Genomic DNA, 21642 nt, shown 5'->3' on the forward strand with positions numbered 1-21642 from the left:
CGTCGTTCCGGTACCTCTGTTGTGCCTAACTAGACTAAAACTGCCCGGACACCACTTTCCCAGGTTAACAGGATCCTGGTTTTGCCTCTCTCTGTACAGTTGGTGTCTGCCGTGGTGGAGTACGGAGGGAAACGGATCCGCGGCAGCGACCTGTTCAGTCCCAAGGATGCTGTGGCCATCACCAAACAGTTCCTCAAAGGACTGAAGGTATGGCTCTGCCACGGGTGAAATAGTGACAGTTTTAGTCAAAATTACAGTCACGGAGCAGGACTGCCATGTGGTGCCGTGGATTTCAGAGATTTAATAGCAAGTGCTCTGGGCTTTTAGGGCATAATTCTCATTGAAGACAATGGGAGTTAGTTGCTGAAAAGCCTCTCTAGATCTGGCTCTCGGTGGTTAACACTCGATGTATCCATCAGGTGACGATGCTCCTTTTCTGTGCCTCTGCTGGGCTCCCTTACCTTGCTGCTGTAAGAATTCATAACACGAACTCCTCTTGCCCCGCAGGGTGTTGAGAACGTGTACACGCAACACCAGCCTCTCCTTCACGAAACACTCGATCAGCTCATCAAAGGAAAGCTCAAGGACAGCCAGTACCCCTACCTGGGTCCCAACACTCTCCGTGACAGGTATGTGGGGCCTTTCAGCGCCGAGCTTGGAGCTGTGTCTGCTCCTCCCAGCGCTGCCGCTTGCTTTCTTGGTTGCCTGTAGATGAACAGAACAGGCTTGGCAGAGAAATATCTTGATCGTGTAGGTCTTCCTTGTATTCTCAAGTAGGTGCCCTGGAGAGGGCTGTTAAGACTGAAATACTGTTGTCTTTTCGTGCTGGCCAAGATGTGACATTCCCTTTGTAAGGGCTCAGGTAAAGGATAAAGCCACTGCACCAAGCCGCCGGGATGTTCACATGATGGATTTCAACATGCCCCCTAACTTCACTCCGTGCCATCTGGCATTTATTTGTAGAGCACCAAAAATAGTCCAACTGCAAGCGCTCCCTTCTGAGCCAGTTACTATTCCTGATGAGAATGGGATCTTGCTGAATATGGCTAATAACTCTGATTGAGAAGATTTCTGGCTGTCTGGTTCGAGCTGACTTTGCTGGAGCTGAGCTCATCTCTCGTCAGCAAAGTCATTAAAGGCGAACGTGGGCCTCGGCGTGAGGGCACTGAACCGCTGGAGAGAAGATGCCAAGTCCTCTGACGACACCCTCTGCCGCTCGCTCCTTCCTTTGGTGCCGCCGTTTCTTTTCTGTAAATAAGTCCAGTTTCTGCCACGTGCCGGTCGGGTATTCCTTACCCCTTCTTGTGGTAACCTGCTGTTGCTTTGCTTCCTTTGGGTGATCCACGATGAGGTCATCACCACGATTTTCTGAATCTTCTCCGATGTCTGTTCAATGCCCCCGGGGTCCCGTGGAAGATGTTTTACTTGCAGCGTTAGAACAATCGTCATTCCCTTCGCACGCTGCGTGCGATTGGCTTTTTATCAGCAACTGCCACATTTCTAGTGAAGCAGAAAATAAATTCAAGGTAGTAATTCTCAACAAACGAGGTGGCTGTTGCGGGGCAGTTTGGGTTGAATAAAACCAGACTTATTTGGAGCAGGAGAGAAGTAGATTTGGGGACCGAGGTTCAGCCGTGTCGAGCGGGTGGAAGCATGTTGAGGAGCAAGCATTTGTCTCTGACTCTCTTTGAGGGGCACCCACACGCTGCTCGTCCTCCTTAGCCCTGCCTTGGGGCATTTCCAGCCATCTGATGAAAGCAAAAATGTATTTTGTAGCAGGGAGGCATCTAAATTCCATGCCAGGCTGACAGCAGGGGACGTTAATCATTTTATTTATGAATAAGAAAGAATTACAGTCACACAAGAGACAATTCGTTTGTGTATGTCCCTGGTAGACCAAAAAAAAAAAAAATCTGCCTTGCTCCAGATTTTCCCTTTAAAATAAAATAGTGGATTTTGGATAGGGTGGCTGGGTGGTTTTAATAGGTGTGAAATATCAAGGCCCCTAGCAACAGAAACGCTATCCTCTCTGTCCTTGAAACCAGCTCTCGGCTGAGATGGATTTCAGCCCAACTAAGAGCTCGGCGGATGCGGTTTGTGGTAGGTTTGAAATGAGACCTGCAGAGCAGCAGTAACTGTGTCCAGGCATCCCTGACCTGGGTTCGTTCTGAGCTAACTGGAAAAAAAATGGTCTTCTGACCTCTATCTTCTCTTTTTCAGTTCCCACTTACATTTTCCTGAGCTGCGTTTCACCTCGATTCCTCTTTAATGTTTCTAGAAAAGGGCACAGGAACCTGCCCCTGAGAATCCTGATACAAAGAACACGCAAATAATTTACTTGGGGCAGCATGAGAAGGGTTTAATTCCTACCTCAAGCTGAAGGAAAACAGAGGTTGGATGAAGGGAAATGGAGTGTGCAGCTCCCTCCCTTCTCTGCAGCAGCTACAGCCTCGTCTCTTAGCTAAAAGAGGTGAATCCTGTAGTTTTGTTGAAGTAAATCTCAAAATACAAAGGCAGAGGTTGCAAACTGTTCTTTCCCTTAAATTTCTCTCAGTCGTCCTTCGGTCTGGGGTTGTCCTTGGTTCAGTGGCCACGTCCCACAGTGCTGCTCTTGGGTCAGATGTCTGCAAAATGGGCAAAAGCGTCAGGCCACGGGGTTATTAGGGCTGTTTCCTGATGGGAGTGGTGGATCTTGTGGAGTTTAAGACCTAGGAGCTGTCGGAGTGAGGGTTTGTGACTGTCAGAAAAAGGCACCTCAATATTTTGTGTCTGGTCTTTACTTGCTGCACAAACCAGGGGCCGCAGCACTGTGTTATCTCTAAAGTATGAATATTTGATATCCTGAAAATGAGGACTCATCTAAAACCAGGTTTTAGTTATCAGGTTTGGAAGAAAAAAGCCCACTCGATGGGTTTTGCCTTAGTGCCAAACCAACTGAGCGAGGAATTTAAATTTAATAATTTCACAAAACTTAGTATAATAAATCACAGCCCGAGGCAAACTGGGCTACGCCGTCTCCTCGCTCGCTGCTTCCAGAGGATGGTGTTACCCTGATTGGCAGGAGTTCAGCAGAAGGTCAGGGCGAAAGGCTTTGTGTTTTGTGATCAAAGGGACGCAGTTGCTTGAACAGCAAAGAATTTGAAAGGATTCTTTTTAACTGTTTCTTTCTGTATTAAACATGACACTGTTGCAAGGGAGGAAAAGCTCCTGGTCCAAATTCAGCTGCTGAAGGGAAGGGAATCTTTGCAAGGCACTGAGCAGGGTTCCTAGGAGAGAGCAATAAGCAATTCAGCTTTCTTTTGCGTCTCCTCTACGTCCCGCTGTGTTAAATATCACCCTTTTCTCACACGCCATCAGCCTGCAGCCCCTTCCACCTCGCTGCTGGAACGTACGAGCTAGAAAAGTCCCTCAAGCCTCGGGCTGCGCGAGCCCCGGCTGCGCCGTACGAAACGCCTCGAGGTTTGCGGCCGCCTCGGCCAGGCCCAGCCAAAGCCTCCATCAGCTTTGCCTTTGGCTTGTGCTCTGACCCGGGATTTTCTCCAACGTTAGTCCCGACCGGACCAACTGGGCCTGGCGCTGCCGACCTGAGGTGGCTGGAGGCCACTTCTTGCGACGTCGCGGTCGTTGTCGGCGCCCGAGGCCGCCCTGTCGCTGCTGCGCCTCCTAAACCCAAACCTGCTCCTCCAGGTCTGGCCTGGGCCGGGCGGCAGCCCAGGAGATAGGGGGTAGGAAAAGGCCCGCTGCTCCCTGCGGACCCAGACGGGACCCGCCTCATGCAGAATTACCAGTCGCTCACCTGCTGACGGAAAAATCTTGGCAAGTTCCCGCGTCTGAAAACCCATCAGGGTTCAGCCTTAAACGCGGAGCACGAGAACTCACCGATATCACCTAGTTTAGGGTATTCTGTGACCAGACACAATCTGTCTCCCACTGCTCTGTGGAGGGGAAAGCTCCTCTTGACTGCTTGAGGAGAGGAAGAGTTTGGAACCATTTAGAAATGTCTGACAGACCTCTAAGGGGGCGGCTGAGGTACCTCCGCAGGCAGCGAACACAAAAATCTCCTTTTCTGGAAGCAGCAGCTTGCAGCACGTGGTGTGGAGCCGTTTGGCTGGGGGCTTCTTCATCGCAGCTCACACACGCTGCCCGCAGGACTAGGGAAGGTAGTGCTGTTCCTAAGCCACATAGATATCCTGGGTTTAGTACGGTTTGCGTTTTGTGGATTTTGTTGGTTTTTTTTTTTTTTTTAAGGCAAAACTCTTGACTGTGTCCTTGTTTGTTCAAGGAAGTCGCTTTTTCCTCCTGTCTGACGTTTCTGAGCATTTAGCTGGTAAACTGGCAGCTCACCCGGGGAGATACATAGCCGCATCCCCAAACTGGGTCTGAGGAGCGCAGCGACTGCCACGGCGGTTGCTGGAGATTGCTCTCCCACTAATCCTCTAACAGTCTGGGAGTTCCTTCCTGTTCCAAAATTGCTTATTATTTGCCCTTGACATAAGCAGTAACTCCCTGGGCGCTGCGTGACGGCACCAAGATCCCTTTGTCCTTCCTGTGGCCGTCTGCTCTGCGGGGCTTCGCTGGCTTCTGCACTGCGAGAAATCCGCGGGGTCAACGCCGGATGCTCTGAGCAAGGCCCCTGGAGCGGGAGAGAGGCCAGGCTTAATCTGAGGATTAACCCTACAGTTAGGCCTAGGGTTAGGCTGCTGTCATAGTGACACATTAAGATGTTCTGGAGGAGCATATGAGGGCCAGGCACAGGACTTCAGCATCTAAATTCCGCAGGTCTTTGGTAGTTCCAACCAAAAAGGTGTAAATGGTGGTGCCGGGAGACTGACCTGGGGATCTCGGTCCGCACAAGGTAGGAAGTTGCCGGGTTGGTTTGTTTGTGGCTCCAGTGACGCAGTCAGTAACGGTACCTCACCCCAGAGGTCCCGCTGACCTGCCGGCCCTCGGGGACGTGTGGCTTTCTCAACCTGACAGACGTTCTCCCTAAGAAGCGGCGCGTGGCACGGCCTGCCCGGCGCGTCTGCGACACGCGTCCCGATAAAAGTGAGCTCGTAGGGATTTCAGGTTCTGCTGTTCCTGACAACTGGCAGTGGCTCATCAGATGATTCCATTGCTGGAATCCCCTTCCCTTTGGTTTCCCTCCTCCAAAGATTGGGTACATTTGCATCTAGTTTCCAAGGCCATACGCCCGGCCGTAGCTAAAAAGACAAGGGCCAGCGCTCTGCTGTCCTCGGGGCTGGCTCGGTGACTCGCACTGTCACTCGGGTGCAAGAACCTTCATCTGCCTCGGCGAGACGTTTGGATGTGCAGTCGCTATATATAACCTGCTCATCTTAAGGCTGCAGTGCCAGGGTTTCAGGGGCTGTTGCCGCGCAGGGGACGCGGCGCAGCTCTGCGGGGAGAGAGGAGCACTGCGAACCCCGGGGCTCTGCCTTGGGGCGAGCCAGGACGGCACAGGCTGCGTTGCTGCAATCCTGGGGGCGGCGCTGCCCTCCCCACCGCTGCAAGGGCTGAAACTGTTCCACTCCTGCTGCCTTCTTACAAAAGATTCTGCTTTGAGCCCTTTTCTTTCCAAGGAAGCCATGCAGTGAACTGCGGCTGGGAGTCTTGGCTGGTTTTAGAATTATTATAGTCCCCAAGGATGACAAATTCTGTAGTACCTGCAGAAGGACTGTGTTGAATGCGACGTATTTTTTGGATGTTGTGTTCGCCGTGCTGTGTGTCACCACAGGGTGGGCCTGAACCGAGGGGGTTCCCATGGGCCAGGCACCGAGGCTGCAGCATTCCCTCTCCCAAGGGAGACTCCCAGCACCTTCCAGAGCATCTCTGAAGTCTCCTTTGGTCTGTCCAAATCGTCTTACGCAGCCCTAACCCAAACTTTCTGAAGAGACTTAGGATTTGGCAGGTTTTTGGTAACAGAGACGACTTTGGGAAGGGGGTGTGCGCACTCTTTTCTGTTAATTGTTCTTACCTTTCCGTGTCCTCTCCGGGGGCAGGAGGCAGCTGTGTGGATCTGATGGCTGACACGCTCCTTCTGAGCCAGTGTCCCCTTCTGAGGGCAGCAGCAGTTTTGCTCCTGGTAGTGCTGTCTGCTCAGTGATGCCAAGAACTCCCTGATGTTCGTCCTTCCGACGCCCGTGTTGCTCCTCTGGACGCTTACAGGTGTCGAGGGCTTCCCAGGTTGGCTTCTCAGTGGGGAGGAACCAGAGACGCAGAGTCTGGGTGCATTCCGGGGTCATCCCTGTCTCACGCTCCATTTGCTTTGTCACTGATCCAGAGCTCGCCCGGACAGAGCAGGCGGACGCCTGCTGCTCCCAGCGCTGCCGCAAGCAGCTGGCTTCTAGCAGAGGTACCTGCTTGGAAAGCAGAGATGAGTTTTGAGGCTGCAACGGGAAGTTAATTGTGTCGAGACTCGACTGCTCTGACTCAAGCGGGTGGCTGACAGGATGTGATCCACACCTTTGTGCTGTAGATTCTGCAGAAATGGATCTCTCAGCTGGTAGATGGTAGCAGGGATGATTTACGGGTTGCCAGCAGGTTCTGAGAGTGGGAAACTGAAGGGACTGGGGAGGGTGGCGCGAGGAAGGTGCAGCCTTCCTCTGAGAGCAGAAGGTGCAGGGCGTGTGGCTGGTTTGTATTTTCTCAGATGGAGGCACTTCCCTCCTTCCCCCCTTTCCCCTCACGCCACGGCTCTGTAACAGCCCGTGTTTCTAGGCCGGCTGGGGAATGGAACCTCAGAGGTAAAGTTATGCACAAATCCCAGTAGTTCTGTAATCAACCAGCAAAACCAGCCCTTCAAACCAAGCCCGAGAGGTCTGAAGCACGACTGTTGTCCTCGTTTGACTCCTGAATTGATCTTAATTTACCAGCCGCGGCAGCGTCTCCATCATGCATTAAACATCGGCGCGTGTGTCACGGAGGAGCTCCGTGGGGACGCAGCGTGGGGGTGTTGCTGAGGAGGCTTTTAAGGACCGTTAGCACACTCTGTAAATGTTTAGGAGAGACAATGTTTGAAAAGCAATTTAATGGGCTACACATTGTTGTCAGTCTTGAGCCCGGCCCCTCACAGAAGTGAGTCGTGGTCTGGGGAGAGAAATCGTCAGGATCGTTGCCTCGGTGCCTGTTAAATCTGTGTTTTGTCTGATATTTGTGTCTTTGTCACAGGCCCCAAGATATTATCGTGTTCATCATCGGAGGGGCGACGTACGAGGAGGCGCTGACTGTCTATAACCTCAACCGCACCAACCCGGGCGTCCGGATCGTCCTAGGCGGGACCACGATCCACAACACAAAAAGGTAATAACCGTATTTTTTTTTTCCTGTGGACTCTGCGTATGTAAAACTGCTGACATGAGCCTGAATTTGTGACGCCTGAGGGATCTTCATCACGCAGTAAAACACCGAAATGTGTGTAAATGGTCCGAGCCCAGCTCTGCTCGTTACGGCTGAGGGACATATTACCAAGCAGAAGGTTTAATGTGCGTTTTACTGAATTCAAGGGCAAGGAAGCGGATGCGTATAGTTTTTTTCCTGCTTATAATTCACCCCACACTCTAATACGAATGAGAAGCCAGTGCAGAGCACAGGAATTCAAAACTGTGGGCTCATTGCTCCTGCTGAAGTCTGGAGCAAGTGTGCTCGCTAGCAGCGCCGCGGAGGTACCTATGATTAGAACCAAGCTCAGGATTACGCCGCCAGCAGGCTCTTGGCCGCCCACACGCCTGCAGAGGATTGGCTGGGGCTTCTGCGCTGCTCCCTGGAGAGCGGAGCTTGCTTTATTGGTTTGCTCCGAGTTGCCTTTCCTGGAGGCCAGACATTTGTAAGGGCTCGATCCCCCCAGGCGCTGAGCAACACCGGCAGTGCTGGCCACGCTGAGCTTCCCTCATTTCTGAGCTCGAGTTCCCTGATTTCCAAGGTCGAGCTTCCCTGATTTCTGAGCTCGAGTTCCCTGATTTCTGAGCTCGAGCTTCCCTGATTTCCGAGCTCGAGTTCCCTGATTTCTGAGCTCGAGCTTCCCTGATTGAGCTCGAGCTTCCCTGATTTCCGAGCTCGAGCTTCCCTGATTTCCGAGCTCAAGTTCCCTGATTTCCGAGCTCGAGCTTCCCTGATTTTCAAGGTCGAGCTTCCCTGATTTCTGAGCTCAAGTTCCCTGATTTCCAAGCTCGAGCTTCCCTGATTTCCGAGCTCGAGTTCCCTGATTTCTGAGCTCGAGCTTCCCTGATTTCCAAGGTCGAGCTTCCCTGATTTCCGAGCTTGAGCTTCCCTCATTTCTGAGGTCAAACTTCCCTGATTTCCAAGGTCGAGCTTCCCTGATTTCCGAGCTCAAGCTTCCCCGATTTCCGAGCTTGAGCTTCCCTCATTTCTGAGGTCAAACTTCCCTGATTTCCAAGGTCGAGCTTCCCTGATTTCCGAGCTCAAGCTTCCCTCATTTCCGAGGTTGACATTCCCTGATTTCCGAGGTCTCTGTCTCCGGGCTGTGCCAGCAGCTGGCTGGCGGAGCGGGAAGGGCTGGCGTCGGGCGGTGCTGATGGTATTTCACGTCCGTGGCGCTGGGCTGAGGGAGCTGTTCCTCAGAGCCGGTCGGGATTTACAGCCTCACACGGCTCGTACAGAAACCTGCAACTGCTTTGCTATAGCTGGCCAAAAATTCCTGTCGATATGGAATTTCCCGTGGAAGGGCTGATTTCTAAATACAAATAATGTTTCCTGAACCCAAATTATTCATCTGAGTGTTGGAGCCCAGGTGAAAATTTCAACCATACTGGGGCTTGTTCCCTCTCAGCGCTGTTTGCTGCGAGCCAAGCGGAGGAGTGTGAATTCTTCCAGGCCGTGCTCTGGCCCACAGGGACGTGGCCTGGCCGGGAGCCGACCGGTTCTGGGAAGGGGGGTAACGGCAGGAATGTGCCCCACAGCTCTCCCGTGTGTTGCAGCAAGAAGCAGGGTGAAATCCAAGTCCTGGGAGAGAACCTGGCGTGGTGCAGCAGCTGCTCTGAGTTTGAAGGGAGCAGCACCCAGCTCCGGGCCGGGCTGCGAGCGCAGCTTCGGCGTGGAAACGCAAACAAAAGGCAGCCCTGGAAGCGCAAGTTCCGTTTCTCAACGTTTGGGATGAAGTTTTCAGAGCTGACTGAACAGCTCTGGGTGCTCCGGCCGCCTCCTGGAGTTCAGGAACAGGCTCTTAACGCCGCAGGTGTTGTGTGTCAGAAATAACCGCTGTCAGGCCCCTCACTGAGCTCAGTTACTGACAGGTGGACTCAAGTGTAGCGAGGAGGCGGCTAAAAACCCCCTTGGTCTTCAGACCACGGACGTGCGCCACTGCTACATCAGACTCCAGGGTGATATTTATAAAATCCCTGCACTTTTGCCCTTCCTCACGCCTCTAAGGGATCTCCAGGCTCCAAAGCTGCCTGCACAGAAGCAGCAACAATTCTCACGCAAGGAAATCCAGCGGCTCCTGTCGTCGCTTGCTCAGAAAAAACACCCAAACCCTCCAAATTCACAGTGCCCGCTGTGAAATTTGGCCCTTCCTTTAGCTTAATGTCAGACGGTTGGAAAGCTGAACTGACGCTTGCCCAGAAGTAAATTGCTTTTAGGAAGTGGGTTACAAAGGCAAGTCTGTATTAGCCCACATATCGACCAATTCCTGCCCAAATTACCCAGCTTGCTCAACCTTCTGCTTTACAAAGTAGCCTTTGAATTAAATCCTGTTTTAGCCAAGCCTAGAAATAGTGAAAAAAAGTGATCGGGGGACATACTAGTGGCTCTTTGGCTGATAAAATTAAAGAAATTAAGTAAATTGTCATCTTGCAAGGACACAAAAAACCTGGTTCTTCTTCAGCCTGGCCCCCACTGCGACCTCTTGGGCTGCCAGAGCGTTCTGAGGCTGGTTTTAACCCAGAGAAAGCTCTCTGGAGATCGCCGGCGGGGTAGAGCTTTTCACACCGTATTGGAGGTTGAGACCTGCCCCAAAATTGGATCGGTGTAGCAGATTCAGCAAAAACTGTTACTTGAGGGCAGGGGGAACAGAGAAAACTCACCAGCAGCGTTTTGAGGAGGAGAAGGAAGGCGGCGGTGAGGGGCGCGAGGGGGTGGTCTGAGCTTTGGGCTGTGGTCCCAGCTCTGCTGTTGACCCCTCAGGTGACGTTGGGCAACTCTCTCCTTTGTCTTTATGCGCCAGAAGGTCTGAGCGGGGAGTGTCTCTCCTTCTGCTTTATGAAGTTCAAGATTTGCAGCTTCATTGTTGGGCTCCACTTCTTAGATTTGTGCTGTAATGAGTAACATTAGCTAGTTAGGGCTTCTACCGTGACTACGTTTTGGCGCAGTCTCTGAATTATTTACGGAAAAACTAGGATACTGTATCAGAATTTGCATTTCAAAGAATGAAGTGCAAAAAAAGAAAAAGGAAAAAAAAAAAAAAAAAAGGCTGGTGCTTTGGAAGGGCTGACTACTACAAGGTCCTGTCTGGGAGCTCCGGGGTGAGGACTGCCAAGGGTCCCACTCGGAAAATACTCCTGCCCCGAATGATTTGCTTCTCCCTAGTGGCTTGGATAAGATTTCTTTGGTGATGAGAGGCCACGTTAATAATAATAAAAACGTAGAACTTTTGAGTCAGTAACGTCGAGCCCTGTCCGAGGGCTCCTGCCCACCGAGGAGGAGCAGCCTGGGCACTGGAGCTCAGGACACCTGAGGAATGAAGTTTCCTGACCACTGAGTGTTCACTAGCGAAGGGGCCGGATACTTCAGCAAATACAGTGAGGTGTCTAACGTGAGGAAACCTAGATTTGATTGTGTCCTAACTCCTCCAGTAATCCACTGGCCTTCCTTTAATGAACTGTTACTTATTTCTGCCGGATTAGGGCTGATATGTCACAATAAACAAGGAGATTTTTATATTAATGCGCTGAGCAGCCCGTGTAAGCGCACTAATCCTGGGCTCTCATTGTTCTTACCAGTCCCACTTAAATTGTGACCAACATCTGTGTTTACAGGGTGGGGGATGGCTTAAGGGATATCCATTCTGCTTTTTTTACGAAGCAGGAGACAAACAAGCCTCTGGAGCTGGTTCTGTTGTTAGAGCTGTGTATTTGTGGGCAGCTTATCCATCCACGAGACCATCTGTATTGCCCAGTGAATACACTGTAAGTACAAGCTTTAAAGTGTGGGAGGGAAAAATACTCTGTGTGGGGATGAAAAATAAAACATTCTGCGTTTGCAAGGAGGGTCCCAAAGTGGGTCTAGTACGTACCTGTTTAAAGTTTCCTTGTGCTGCACAGTCACGTCAAGGAGAATCTGTCCCTTCTGATCTTTATGGATTTATATCCGTATAGATGCAAAATAGGGGCGGGCGTTGAATATCAGTGCTCATATTCCGAGACGAGGCGTGTAGTCTGAGGGATTCTTCATAAATAAATCAGGTTACAGAACCCAACAGGCTCCACTCTTGGAGTTTATTCCTGTTTGAAAAACTCCCGGTGGCTTTACAAAGTATGAGAAGATTTTTGTTTCTCGCCTCCCCTCCTCTAACGCATCGATCCATGGAGCGCCCCAATTCCTTGGCCCCGTTCCTGACGTTACCCACGGGCAGGTCGGGCAGGGGTAGGGTTGGGGATGTGGTTTGGGTCTTCTGTTCCTGGCTGCAGCCAAGAGTTGTGAGAAAAAAAATAATGTATTAAAGCAGCGGGGGGTGACGAAAGCCAGAGAAATGCAGAAATCCAAAGTCCGTTGGATTGTGCACGCTCGGTCTTGCTGCAGATGAGGCCTTAAATCTGTCCCATCTCAGTTTACTTAATTCTTTTTTTCCCTCCGTCCCCACTAACGATCCTCACGCCGTTCCCTCCAGGAGGGTGTACAATAAGCGTTTGGTAGGGCTTGAGAAACACCAGCAGGGCGGAAAAAAATCTGTTGTTAAGGAATTTTCAGTGTTTTTCTAATCAAACCAGACCGACTGCCTCTGGTACTTCTGAAATTTTAGCAGCCCTGCTCCAAATACTTCTATTATGACTTGATTGTCAAAAAGGTAAAAAAGCCTCCCCGGCCGTGTTTTCCTGCCTGCCCAGCCTGGGCAGCAGCTCGTCGCCAGCTGGAACCCCCCCGTCTGCCCACCCCCCTCCTGCGGCGCTGCCGCGGGCTCCGGCCGCTTGATAAAGGGAGCCCCGAGCACGGAGCTCCCGGCTGGGTGGTCCCCTGGAACGTGGGGAGCTTAGCGGGAGGGCTGGAAGGCTGGGGATGGTTAAGCAGAGCTTCTTTTAAAAATATATACGTAAGATGTATTTAAGTTATATTTATGGTGAAAGTGAGAGTTCTTGCTTGACTCGGTACCAACACGGACCAGAGCAACATCTGTCGTTACCTGCAGGGACTAGGGCTTGGATCTAGGACTAGGGCTTGGATCTAGGACTAGGGCTTGGATTTAGGGCTAGGGCTTGGATCTAGGACTAGGGCTTGGATTTAGGGCTAGGGCTTGGACCTAGGACTAGGGCTTGGATTTAGGACTAGGGCTTGGATTTAGGACTAGGGCTTGGATCTAGGACTAGGGCTTGGATTTAGGGCTATGGTTTGGATCTAGGACTAGGGCTTGGATTTAGGACTAGGGCTTGGATCTAGGACTAGGGCTTGGATTTAGGGCTAGGGCTTGGATTTAGGACTAGGGCTTGGATTTAGGGCTAGGGCTTGGATCTAGGACTAGGGCTTGGATTTAGGACTAGGGCTTGGATCTAGGGCTAGGGCTTGGATTTAGGACTAGGGCTTGGTTCTAGGACTAGGGCTTGGATTTAGGACTAGGGCTTGGATTTAGGACTAGGGCTTGGTTCTAGGACTAGGGCTTGGATTTAGGACTAGGGCTTGGATCTAGGACTAGGGCTTGGATCTAGGACTAGGGCTTGGATTTAGGACTAGGGCTTGGATCTAGGACTAGGTCTTGGATTTAGGGCTAGGTCTTGGATCTAGGGCTAGGGCTTGGATTTAGGGCTAGGGCTTGGATCTAGGACTAGGGCTTGGATTTAGGGCTAGGGCTTGGATCTAGGGCTAGGGCTTGGATTTAGGACTAGGGCTTGGATTTAGGACTAGGGCTTGGATCTAGGACTAGGGCTTGGATTTAGGACTAGGGCTTGGTTCTAGGACTAGGGCTTGGATTTAGGACTAGGGCTTGGATTTAGGACTAAGGCTTGGATCTAGGACTAGGGCTTGGATCTAGGACTAGGGCTTGGATTTAGGACTAGGGCTTGGATTTAGGACTAGGGCTTGGTTCTAGGACTAGGTCTTGGATTTAGGACTAGGACTTGGATCTAGGACTAGGTCTTGGATTTAGGACTAGGGCTTGGATTTAGGGCTAGGGCTTGGATCTAGGACTAGGGCTTGGATTTAGGACTAGGGCTTGGATCTAGGACTAGGTCTTGGATTTAGGACTAGGGGCTTGGATTTAGGACTAGGACTTGGATTTAGGACTAGGGCTTGGATCTAGGACTAGGGCTTGGATCTAGGACTAGGGCTTGGATTTAGGACTAGGGTTTGGATTTAGGCAAAGCTGTGCTGGAGTCTGGTCTGTGGGTTTTCAGTTGCTCTCGACTCTTTCAGTCGATGTTTGTGGAGGGCCGTGGGCTGCCACCAAAATGCAGGATGCAAAGAGGCGTTAGGGCAGGGAGAGAAAAGCCGAGAACGTGACCACTGGGCTTCGGATTGAAGAAGTCAGAGCGAACGTGGCCGGCAGCGCCTCCCCCCTCGCTGCTCTGGGCTGAAAGCTGGGAAGAAGTGGCTCAGGCTTCCCCCGCTGCCTAAGGGAAGTGCAGAGCGAGGGAGCTGATTCCTTGCTCTTGGCAAACGGTTTTACCCCCAGTCCCGCAGGCGACCAGCTCCGTTCTTTTCCTGCGCAGGCAAATGGCTTTTCAAGAAATTCTGCTGGGGTTGGAGGAGAAAGGGTTAAAAAATGATCAATAATCGCCTAAAAATGGAAGACCAGGAGGAACATCTGGCGCGTGGGGCTGACTCATCCCGAGCACAGGTTGAGCACAAACCTGCTGTGACTAATCCAGGGGGAAATCCAGCCTGACCCATTTACCCACTTAGGACCAGCCTGGCTGTGGCAAACGCGGCGGCGGCTCAGCTGGCCAAGCCTCGGGGGGGTGGGCCTGAGGCCCCAGGGAGGAGCTTCCTGGGGGGGATCCTCGGGGGGCATTTCGCTGCGCCCCGGCTCACCCCACCGCGGGGCTTCGCTTCTGCCATCGGCTGCGCTCGCCCGGGGTGTCAGCGGCCGTCGGGCCCAAGTCGAAAGTATAAAGTGAGGGTGTCGCAGTGCATCCCCCTCCCCGCAGGCACAAACTTTGCAGATAGCAAATAAACAGGAGTTCCCTTTAAAAATAAAAGCAAGTCATTCTCTGTTAGGAGCTCAGTCTGCCTGACTCTAACGCCTAAAAATAAAACTGGAGGAGGGACAGCTCTCTGGCGGCGCTGGCCGGAGCGCGGGCGACGTTCCTCTGCACCTCGTACAAATCCGATGCCTCTTCCTAAACGGCGCCGCGGCGAGAGCTGGAAATTGGTGCAGGCATTTGCATGAGATTTTATGTTTTTATTATTTTTTTTTTAAAACCTTCACGATTCACAGCCTGGGCAGGGAGACCTATTTTAGATCTGGTTTAGGGGAATCACATTTTTTCTAGGGTCCGTGGTATATAACCTGATTTTTTAAAAAACATTTTCAGAGCATTAACGTTCAGATAACTTGATCAGCGTATCGAAGGAATGAGTCAACCTAGAAACGGGCAGGACCGTAGCGCATTGCCGGAGTAACCGTCCTCCTGGTAACATCCTCAGCAGCTCTTCTGTGGGAGCGTTGCTGGGGTTTGGGCGAAGGATTCAGCTGCCTCCCGCGCTGCGCAGGCCGGCGGCTGGCAACGAGGCGACACCAGCGGGCCCCAGCTTGGCTCGCGGGCAGGTTTCAGAGGAGGCTTCTGGACCAGGGCTCTCATCTGGCTTGCATCGGAACTAGCGTGGCCAGCAGGGACAGGGAAGGGATGTGACCCCTGGGCTCGGCACTGGGGAGGCCGCCCCTCGATGAGTGGGTTCAGTTTTGGGCCCCTCACCCCAAAAAGGCCATTGAATGACTCGAGCGTGTCCAGAGAAGGGCAACGGAGCTGGTGCAGGGTCTGGAGCACAGGTCTGATGGGGAGCGGCTGAGGGAACTGGGGGGGTTTAGTGTGGAGAAGAGGAGGCTGAGGGGAGACCTCCTGGCCCTCTGCAACTCCCTGAAAGGAGGGTGCAGAGAGGGGGGAGGAGTCTCTTGAGCCAAGGACCCAGCGGCAGGCCAAGAGGGAATGGCCTCAAGCTGCGCCAGGGCAGGGTCAGACTGGCTCTTAGGAAGGATTTCTTTGCAGAAGGGGTTGTTGGGCGTTGGAATGGGCTGCCCAGGGCAGGGGGGGAGTCCCCATCCCTGGAGGGGTTGAAGAGTCGGGTTGACCCAGCGCTGAGGGATCTGGTGGAGTTGGGAACGGTCAGTGTTAGGTCAATGGTTGGACTGGAGGATCTTCAAGGTCTTTTCCAACCCAGACGATTCTGTGATTCTCACGGGGAGGCTCGTTCACACGTGTCTTGTTCGCTCACAGCACCCAGGAGCAGAGGGTCTGGTCCCTGCGCGCTCCCGACGGGGCCGGGCACGTGGAGGCTGGAGGTGGGGAGCAGCAGAGAAGGGCTGGGCTGAGCTGTCGCTTGCTGGTGAAACTGGGACTAACTCCAAGCTTTAGTCTGAGTCTAGTGCTCACCTCTGCAGGCCGCGCTCCTGTTTGGCTTTTACAGGCTGCGTGGAAGCGTGTAAAGCCCGTAATCAAACAAAAACAGTGCAAAGAGCTTTTTTTCTTTAAAATTCATTATTCTTTCTAAGAAAGAATGGCATAATTTCAAAGCATTATTCTTTCAAAGTGGTTTTTTTTTTTTCCTCTTGAAAGGATTGGACTAGTCTCAAACCTTAACCCACTTTTAGACCAATTTAAACAAGCGTGTTCCCCAGGTTTACCCTTCCCTGCTCTGGCGGGTGGGGGGGGGTTTAAGCTCGGCTCGCGGCCACCTCGCTGCGGCGCCCGCAGCCACCGCTCTGTGCCACACCCGCGTCCCCCCTCGCTCCACATCCGCCCAGACCGGCAGCGACTCTGGGGACTGAACCGCTGGGGCGTGTTTCGGGGATAAAACTGGCCTTCGAAGAGACAGAACAGGTGAAATTCGTTTTGCAGACTCGTCGAGGTAGAAATCATCCCTCTAAGCCAGCGCCACGCCACCGCAGTCCCGCAGAAATTTTCAGCAGAATTTCAGCAGAAATTCTCTGCTGACAGAGTCGCCTCCACCGTGATGGCGACCTCAGCCGTGCCCGCTCAAGACTTTTAAGACGCACCACAAGCATCCCAGAACGGGACTTTCCCAGCTGTCAAATCTTAGCCTAACCCCTAAAGACATAACAGGGCTTAAGTGGAAACAGTTGGGCTGGGAGGGAACGATCTCGCGGGTTCCCATTTCAGGATCTCCGGCTCTGAAGCAGAGTGAGACCCGGAGCCCAACCCTCTGACCCCAGACATGTTCGCTGGCTGCTGGGCGCTTCCTTCCTGCTTCCACCCATTTTCCTTCGTGTCCCTCTGCAGTTGGCCATCGCCAGCTGCCGGCACCTGATCTCCACCTGACAGTTCTTTTCACGAGAAGCTCCTCACCTGTTCAGTGTGTTTCCTTTCGGGTTTTACGTGGAGCCGTTGCTCTGGTGTGTGACTGAGCCGCCCGCTTGACTTTACCGGGCAAACTTGTACCAAAGCCTCAAACTGACCAATTCCTTGGGGTCCCCCCAAACTCCCTTAAGTTTCCTTGGCAAATCATACAGAGGCGAGACTGGGATGAAGCTGAGTGTGTGCTGAAGCGTTTTACTGGGTTAAAACTTATCTTGAGATCGGACTGAACGGATTGTTAGCGCCCAGAGGTTTCCGTGCGGCTCATTATTTAGATCTGAACGTGGCCTAAAAAGGCTGGAGATCGGAGGGGGGGTCTGGCCTAGGCCGAGGCTGCGGAGCTGGGGCGGGAGGCACCAGGCTGCTCACGGGGCGGCTTTCCGGAAAGTGTCCAGGATGCCTCAGCAGGAGGTTTCCACCCTGCCTCTTCCTGCCTTATCATCCCCACAGGAAGAGCGAGCAGAAAAACAAGCCCGAGCGCCGGCCTTCCTGGCTTTGTCGCTGAACGGCGCGTGGGGCTGCCAGCGCCATCCCGACGCTGGGCTGAGCCCCCGAGGAGCCGCTGCCCTCGCTCCGGCAGCCCGAGCGCTCGCGGCGCAGGCGGGGACGGGACCCCCCAGCCCCGATGGAGCACGCAGGGATGAACGGCCTCGTTGAGCGAAGGGGCTGACCCGGCCATCCCTGCTGGCTGCTCCAGATCTGGGTCCCCGGGACAGGTCACCGCAGTCCTCCCTCGCTGAATTCATCCCGGCTGGTGGGAGGATCCTTCTCCAGGGCGGCCGCTCACTTCTTTCCTCTCGGATTAGTGTCCCCTAACTCCCCTGTCCCAGTCTGAGGACATTTCCCCCCGCAAGCAGCTGTAGGTCAGTGGAGGAGGGTCTGTCCCCCACCCGCAGCGGGACGCTCAGCCCCAGGCCAGCTCTCCAGATGCTGCCGTCACGCTGGAGGAGACGAGTCCCGGTGTCGGCGTCTCTGTCACCTGCCCCTTCAGGGACCTTCCTCCCCGGGGAGGGGGCTGCTGGGTTGGACGTGAGCCCAGTGAGGGGAAGGAACGTCACCCCTGGGCCCAGGGTCCCTGTTCTGGGTGGGTTTTTGTTGGATCACGCGCCGTTGTGGGCACGTCCTCTCCTCTTCACCGCCGTCACCGCACGTGGGGTGACTCTGTGCCCCCATCCCGGTGACACACCGATGTTTTCGTAGCTCTGAGGCTGTAGAGCGCGTGTTGGGTTTGTTCAGAGGCTTGAGGACAGGCCCTGCAGTTCCCTTCTGTCTGCAGGAGTGAACAGTTGGCCCTTGTCTCTGCTAACCCGAACTTTGCTCGGCAGCTTCCTCGAGGAAGTGACAGCTTCGGGCTTCCGCGGCCGAAGCACCGAGAGCTCTCAAGTGGCGCCAAGGTCAAGCAGCAGACGGTGAATCTTGGAGAAATCTCTGTCTCGCCCACCCGGAGCTTCCACAAACGGACTGAGGAGCAGAACTGGCCGCTCCCGCGCTGCTGCCGCCGCCGCTTCCCCCAGCCCCGCCAGGAACCTTCACGGGCACCAGCAGCGTCCGGGCAGCGAGTGCTGGAGTTGGCGCCTGCCCTGAGGAACCAGGACACGCCCCAAAGCGCAGCACCCTCGTGTCACCTCACGAAGCTCCTCTGAGCCATCGGAATGGGAACCTGGGCAGGGGGTGGGTGCGGGGGGGCTGCGGGGGAGCCGTGCGGTGCCCAGTTGTCAGAACACGGCGGGAATCCCCCGAGGAGCATCCAGGGGTCCCGGCCCAGGCCCCTGTGTGCGTCTCTGCTCCGTGGAGCTGATGGGCACGAGAAGCTCTTTGCTCTGCTCCGTTGTCTGTATATTTTGAGTCCTATTAAATTTCCCTGAACCTCTGGTCTGTTAAATGATTCCTGGTATCCCTTTCGTAACGCCGCTGAGGTATAATTACGTTCTTAATCTTCCTTATTAACTTCTGTTTAAGAAACAAACACGTTTTTGCTCCCGTGTTGTAAACTAAAAAAAAGGTGTTGTGATTTCTTTTGAACAATAAAAATAATTCTAGCGGTAATAAAACATGTTGTATTCGAAAAGAAACAAGAGAATTGTAGTTGTGGAGCAAACCTGGGAGCAGAGGAGGGCGGTTGGCATCTTCCCGAGGAGGGGGGGGGGGAGCTGGACCCACTCACTGCTCCCACACCCCGACTCCGGGGAGGGTGGAGACAAGTGGGGGGAGAGCTGTGACCCCAGCAGAGGGGCATCCAGGAGAGCACCACGTCCTTGCCGCACCTTCCACGGGATTTTTTTTTTTTTTTTTCCAAGTTTCCTTTGATTTTAGGCACAGGAGCTGTGAAAAGCGGCGCAGGTTGAGTCAGAACAGACCTCAGCAGACCAGGTGCTTCTGGGAACGTCCGCTACCAGGGAGCAAGTCCTTCCCGTGTCTCGCCCTGTAATTAAATAAGACCGAAGCTCCTGCTCCGCGCGAGCTCTGCAGAGCTGCTGCGGATGGAAAGTGTTTGAATCCACACTCATTTCTCTGGTTTAACTCCCCAAAGCCAGGTCACGCCGAGCCTGGGCGCCCGCCCACCCGGAACTCTCAGGGCTCGTTGGTGCCTGCGCCGGGGAGCTGCCCCAGCTCTGGTGTGGGGTTGGCCCATGGGGCAGAGCCCCCCCCCCGCCCCAGCCTCCCCGGGGAGCGTTTTCCCTCCGACCCGCGCAGCCTCCGGCCTTGTTCTGTCGCCTTCACCCCGGCACCCAGCGAGCTGACACGCTCTGCCCCTCTCATCCCCGGGGGAGCTCCAGGGTGGGGCTGAGGCTGTTGCCGGAGGCAGGAGATGGAGATAATTCACAAAATAAGGTGTTTGGTTCATTTTCACCGGCTCAGGCAGCTCGGTTTCCTCACAGTGTGGTGTAGAACCTTGTGCTCCTGGTACTGGATTAAGGTGTGGATTAAGAGACTCCTGCAACGTGTGACATTGCATCAACCTTCCCGAAGGGAAACCCGTCTCCTGGGTGTTTCACAGCATCCCAGAATCATCCGGGTTGGAAAAGCCCTTGAAGCTCCTCCAGCCCCACCATGAACCTCCCCCTGACCGTTCCCAACTCCACCAGATCCCTCAGCGCTGGCTCAACCCGACTCTTCAACCCCTCCAGGGATGGGGACTCCCCCCCTGCCCTGGGCAGCCCATTCCAACACCCAACAACCCCTTCTGCAAAGAAATCCTTCCTGATATCCAATCTAATCAATAAAAATAAAGGAACTATCAGTTCCTTTCGCAGGCTCCTCTGTGCACGTTTTTACTGGCAAATGCAAGCACGGAAGGTTTGGACCAAGCCTGACAAAGTCCTCAGGAGCCACCCCTGCCCCTGCACAGTCGTGATTCCCCTCGCGCTCCCTGTGCTTCCCATCCTGAAGGCTCGGAGGATCCTGGTGCCACCCTTGGCAAAGGCGCCGACGTTGCCCAAGCCCACGGGCTCCCTTTTGGCCAGCGCTGTGCTGAACGATCAGAGGTTTTTAACCCCACACCCCCCACCCTGGCACCCTGCACCCCCTACCCTGGCACCCCGCACCCCCTGCCCTGGCACCCTGCACCCCATTCCCTGGCACCCCGCACCCCCTGCCCTGGCACCCTGCACCCCATTCCCTGGCACCCCGCACCCCCCGCCCTGGCATCCCGCGTGTTCTCTGTGCCGCAGTTTCTCAGCTGAGCCAGCAGCCGCCTGCTGCCCGTTTCCAGGCACCTGTGAGGATTTTGCTCCCGACCCCTAAAACGAGCCACGGGCGGGGAATTGGGGCGTTCGGTTTGCGCAAAGCTCGAAACCCACCCTGGGCCTACTCAGAAACTGCTCAGTAGTTTCTGCGTCTCATTTATAACTCTGTTTAAGTTAAAGTGCTTGTAAAAACGTCCCCAATCTTTGTTTAAAAACCCACATCCCCAGACTGTCTATCCTCCCTGGGTTTCTTTTTTGCTTTTTACGTACACACTGTAGCTAAAATTGGACTCGCTTCGATTTTCAGCCTCTGGATTTTGCTCCATCTTTTCTTTCAGAGCTCTCTGCCGTGCCAGTGGCCGCACAGATCGTGCTCAAGATCCTTTTAGCCCACAGTAGATGCGGGGGGATTAATCTGCCTTCTGGAGCCCATGGAATTTACTGGGATGGGGGGAAGAGAAGCAGCTCCCAGGGACCTTCCTCTGACGTCTGAGGGAGCTTCTGGTTTCCCGTGTGGAAGGAAAGGCCTGTGATGACTCTGGTTTAGGGCATCATGAACAAGAAGAATCAGTTTCCCAGGGCATTTTCTCATGGGAAAACCACCGAGCTGAAAAGGAAACAGCAGGGCCCTTGGTAGGAGGTGGGAAGACTCTCTGCGAGGCTGGTTCCTTTATCACTCTGCTGAGCCACGGCTCGGCTCGTTCCTGCGCTCGGAGAGGCAAAACGGGAGCGTCTCAGTCATTCCCACCCTTGGCTCTTCCCTTGGCACGGCCGACTGATACTTCTGCAGACGGAGATTTATTGGGCGATTGCTGGGCTCCGTGCAAAACGGGAAGAGCCTTGTAATTTCTTCTTTTGGCCACAGCTTGGGTCTGTTCGAGGAGCAGCAAGAACGAGCGACTGCGGATGGAATAATGTCCCTCGCTGTTCTCCGTACCCGAGCGCCGGGGTACCAAGCGCCAGTTGCTGTTCTGGGCAGGGTGTGATGATGATAGTTCACAGAGAAAAGGGAGGTGACGCTTCTGCACGATGCTGAAACTGGATGAGGCTGGAGCTAAGTGAAGTTTTTGCAACAAAGCTGCTTTTTCAGGGAAAAAAATGGAAGCGTGGCAGCGGCAAAACCCTTTGCAAACGCAGTTGGCTGAATTGTTGGGGGGGTTGGTGGTTTTTTTCAGTATCAAAACTCTGGAGAAACTTTTCCTTTAGAAAATATCAAAACATTTTGAGAGGTGTGAAATAATAAATCCTTTTTGTTTCCAGCTTTT

General features: G+C 53.7%; 1 protein-coding gene across 1 annotated transcript in view; it reads left to right on the forward strand.

Moving 5' to 3' along the window:
* The window catches only part of VPS45 (vacuolar protein sorting 45 homolog), a 30471-nt gene extending 11729 nt beyond the window's left edge, over nt 1–18742 (forward strand). Inside the window, exons 12-15 of the mRNA XM_074809177.1 lie at nt 100–207; nt 508–629; nt 7168–7299; nt 18017–18742. Of these exons, the coding sequence (XP_074665278.1) occupies nt 100–207; nt 508–629; nt 7168–7299; nt 18017–18104 (450 nt within the window). The 3' untranslated portion in view covers nt 18105–18742. The remainder of the gene's footprint in view (nt 1–99; nt 208–507; nt 630–7167; nt 7300–18016) is intronic.
* The last annotated feature ends 2900 nt before the right edge of the window (nt 18743–21642 follow it).

Source organism: Strix aluco, chromosome 30, assembly GCF_031877795.1.
Source record: "Strix aluco isolate bStrAlu1 chromosome 30, bStrAlu1.hap1, whole genome shotgun sequence".
NCBI lineage: Eukaryota > Metazoa > Chordata > Aves > Strigiformes > Strigidae > Strix > Strix aluco.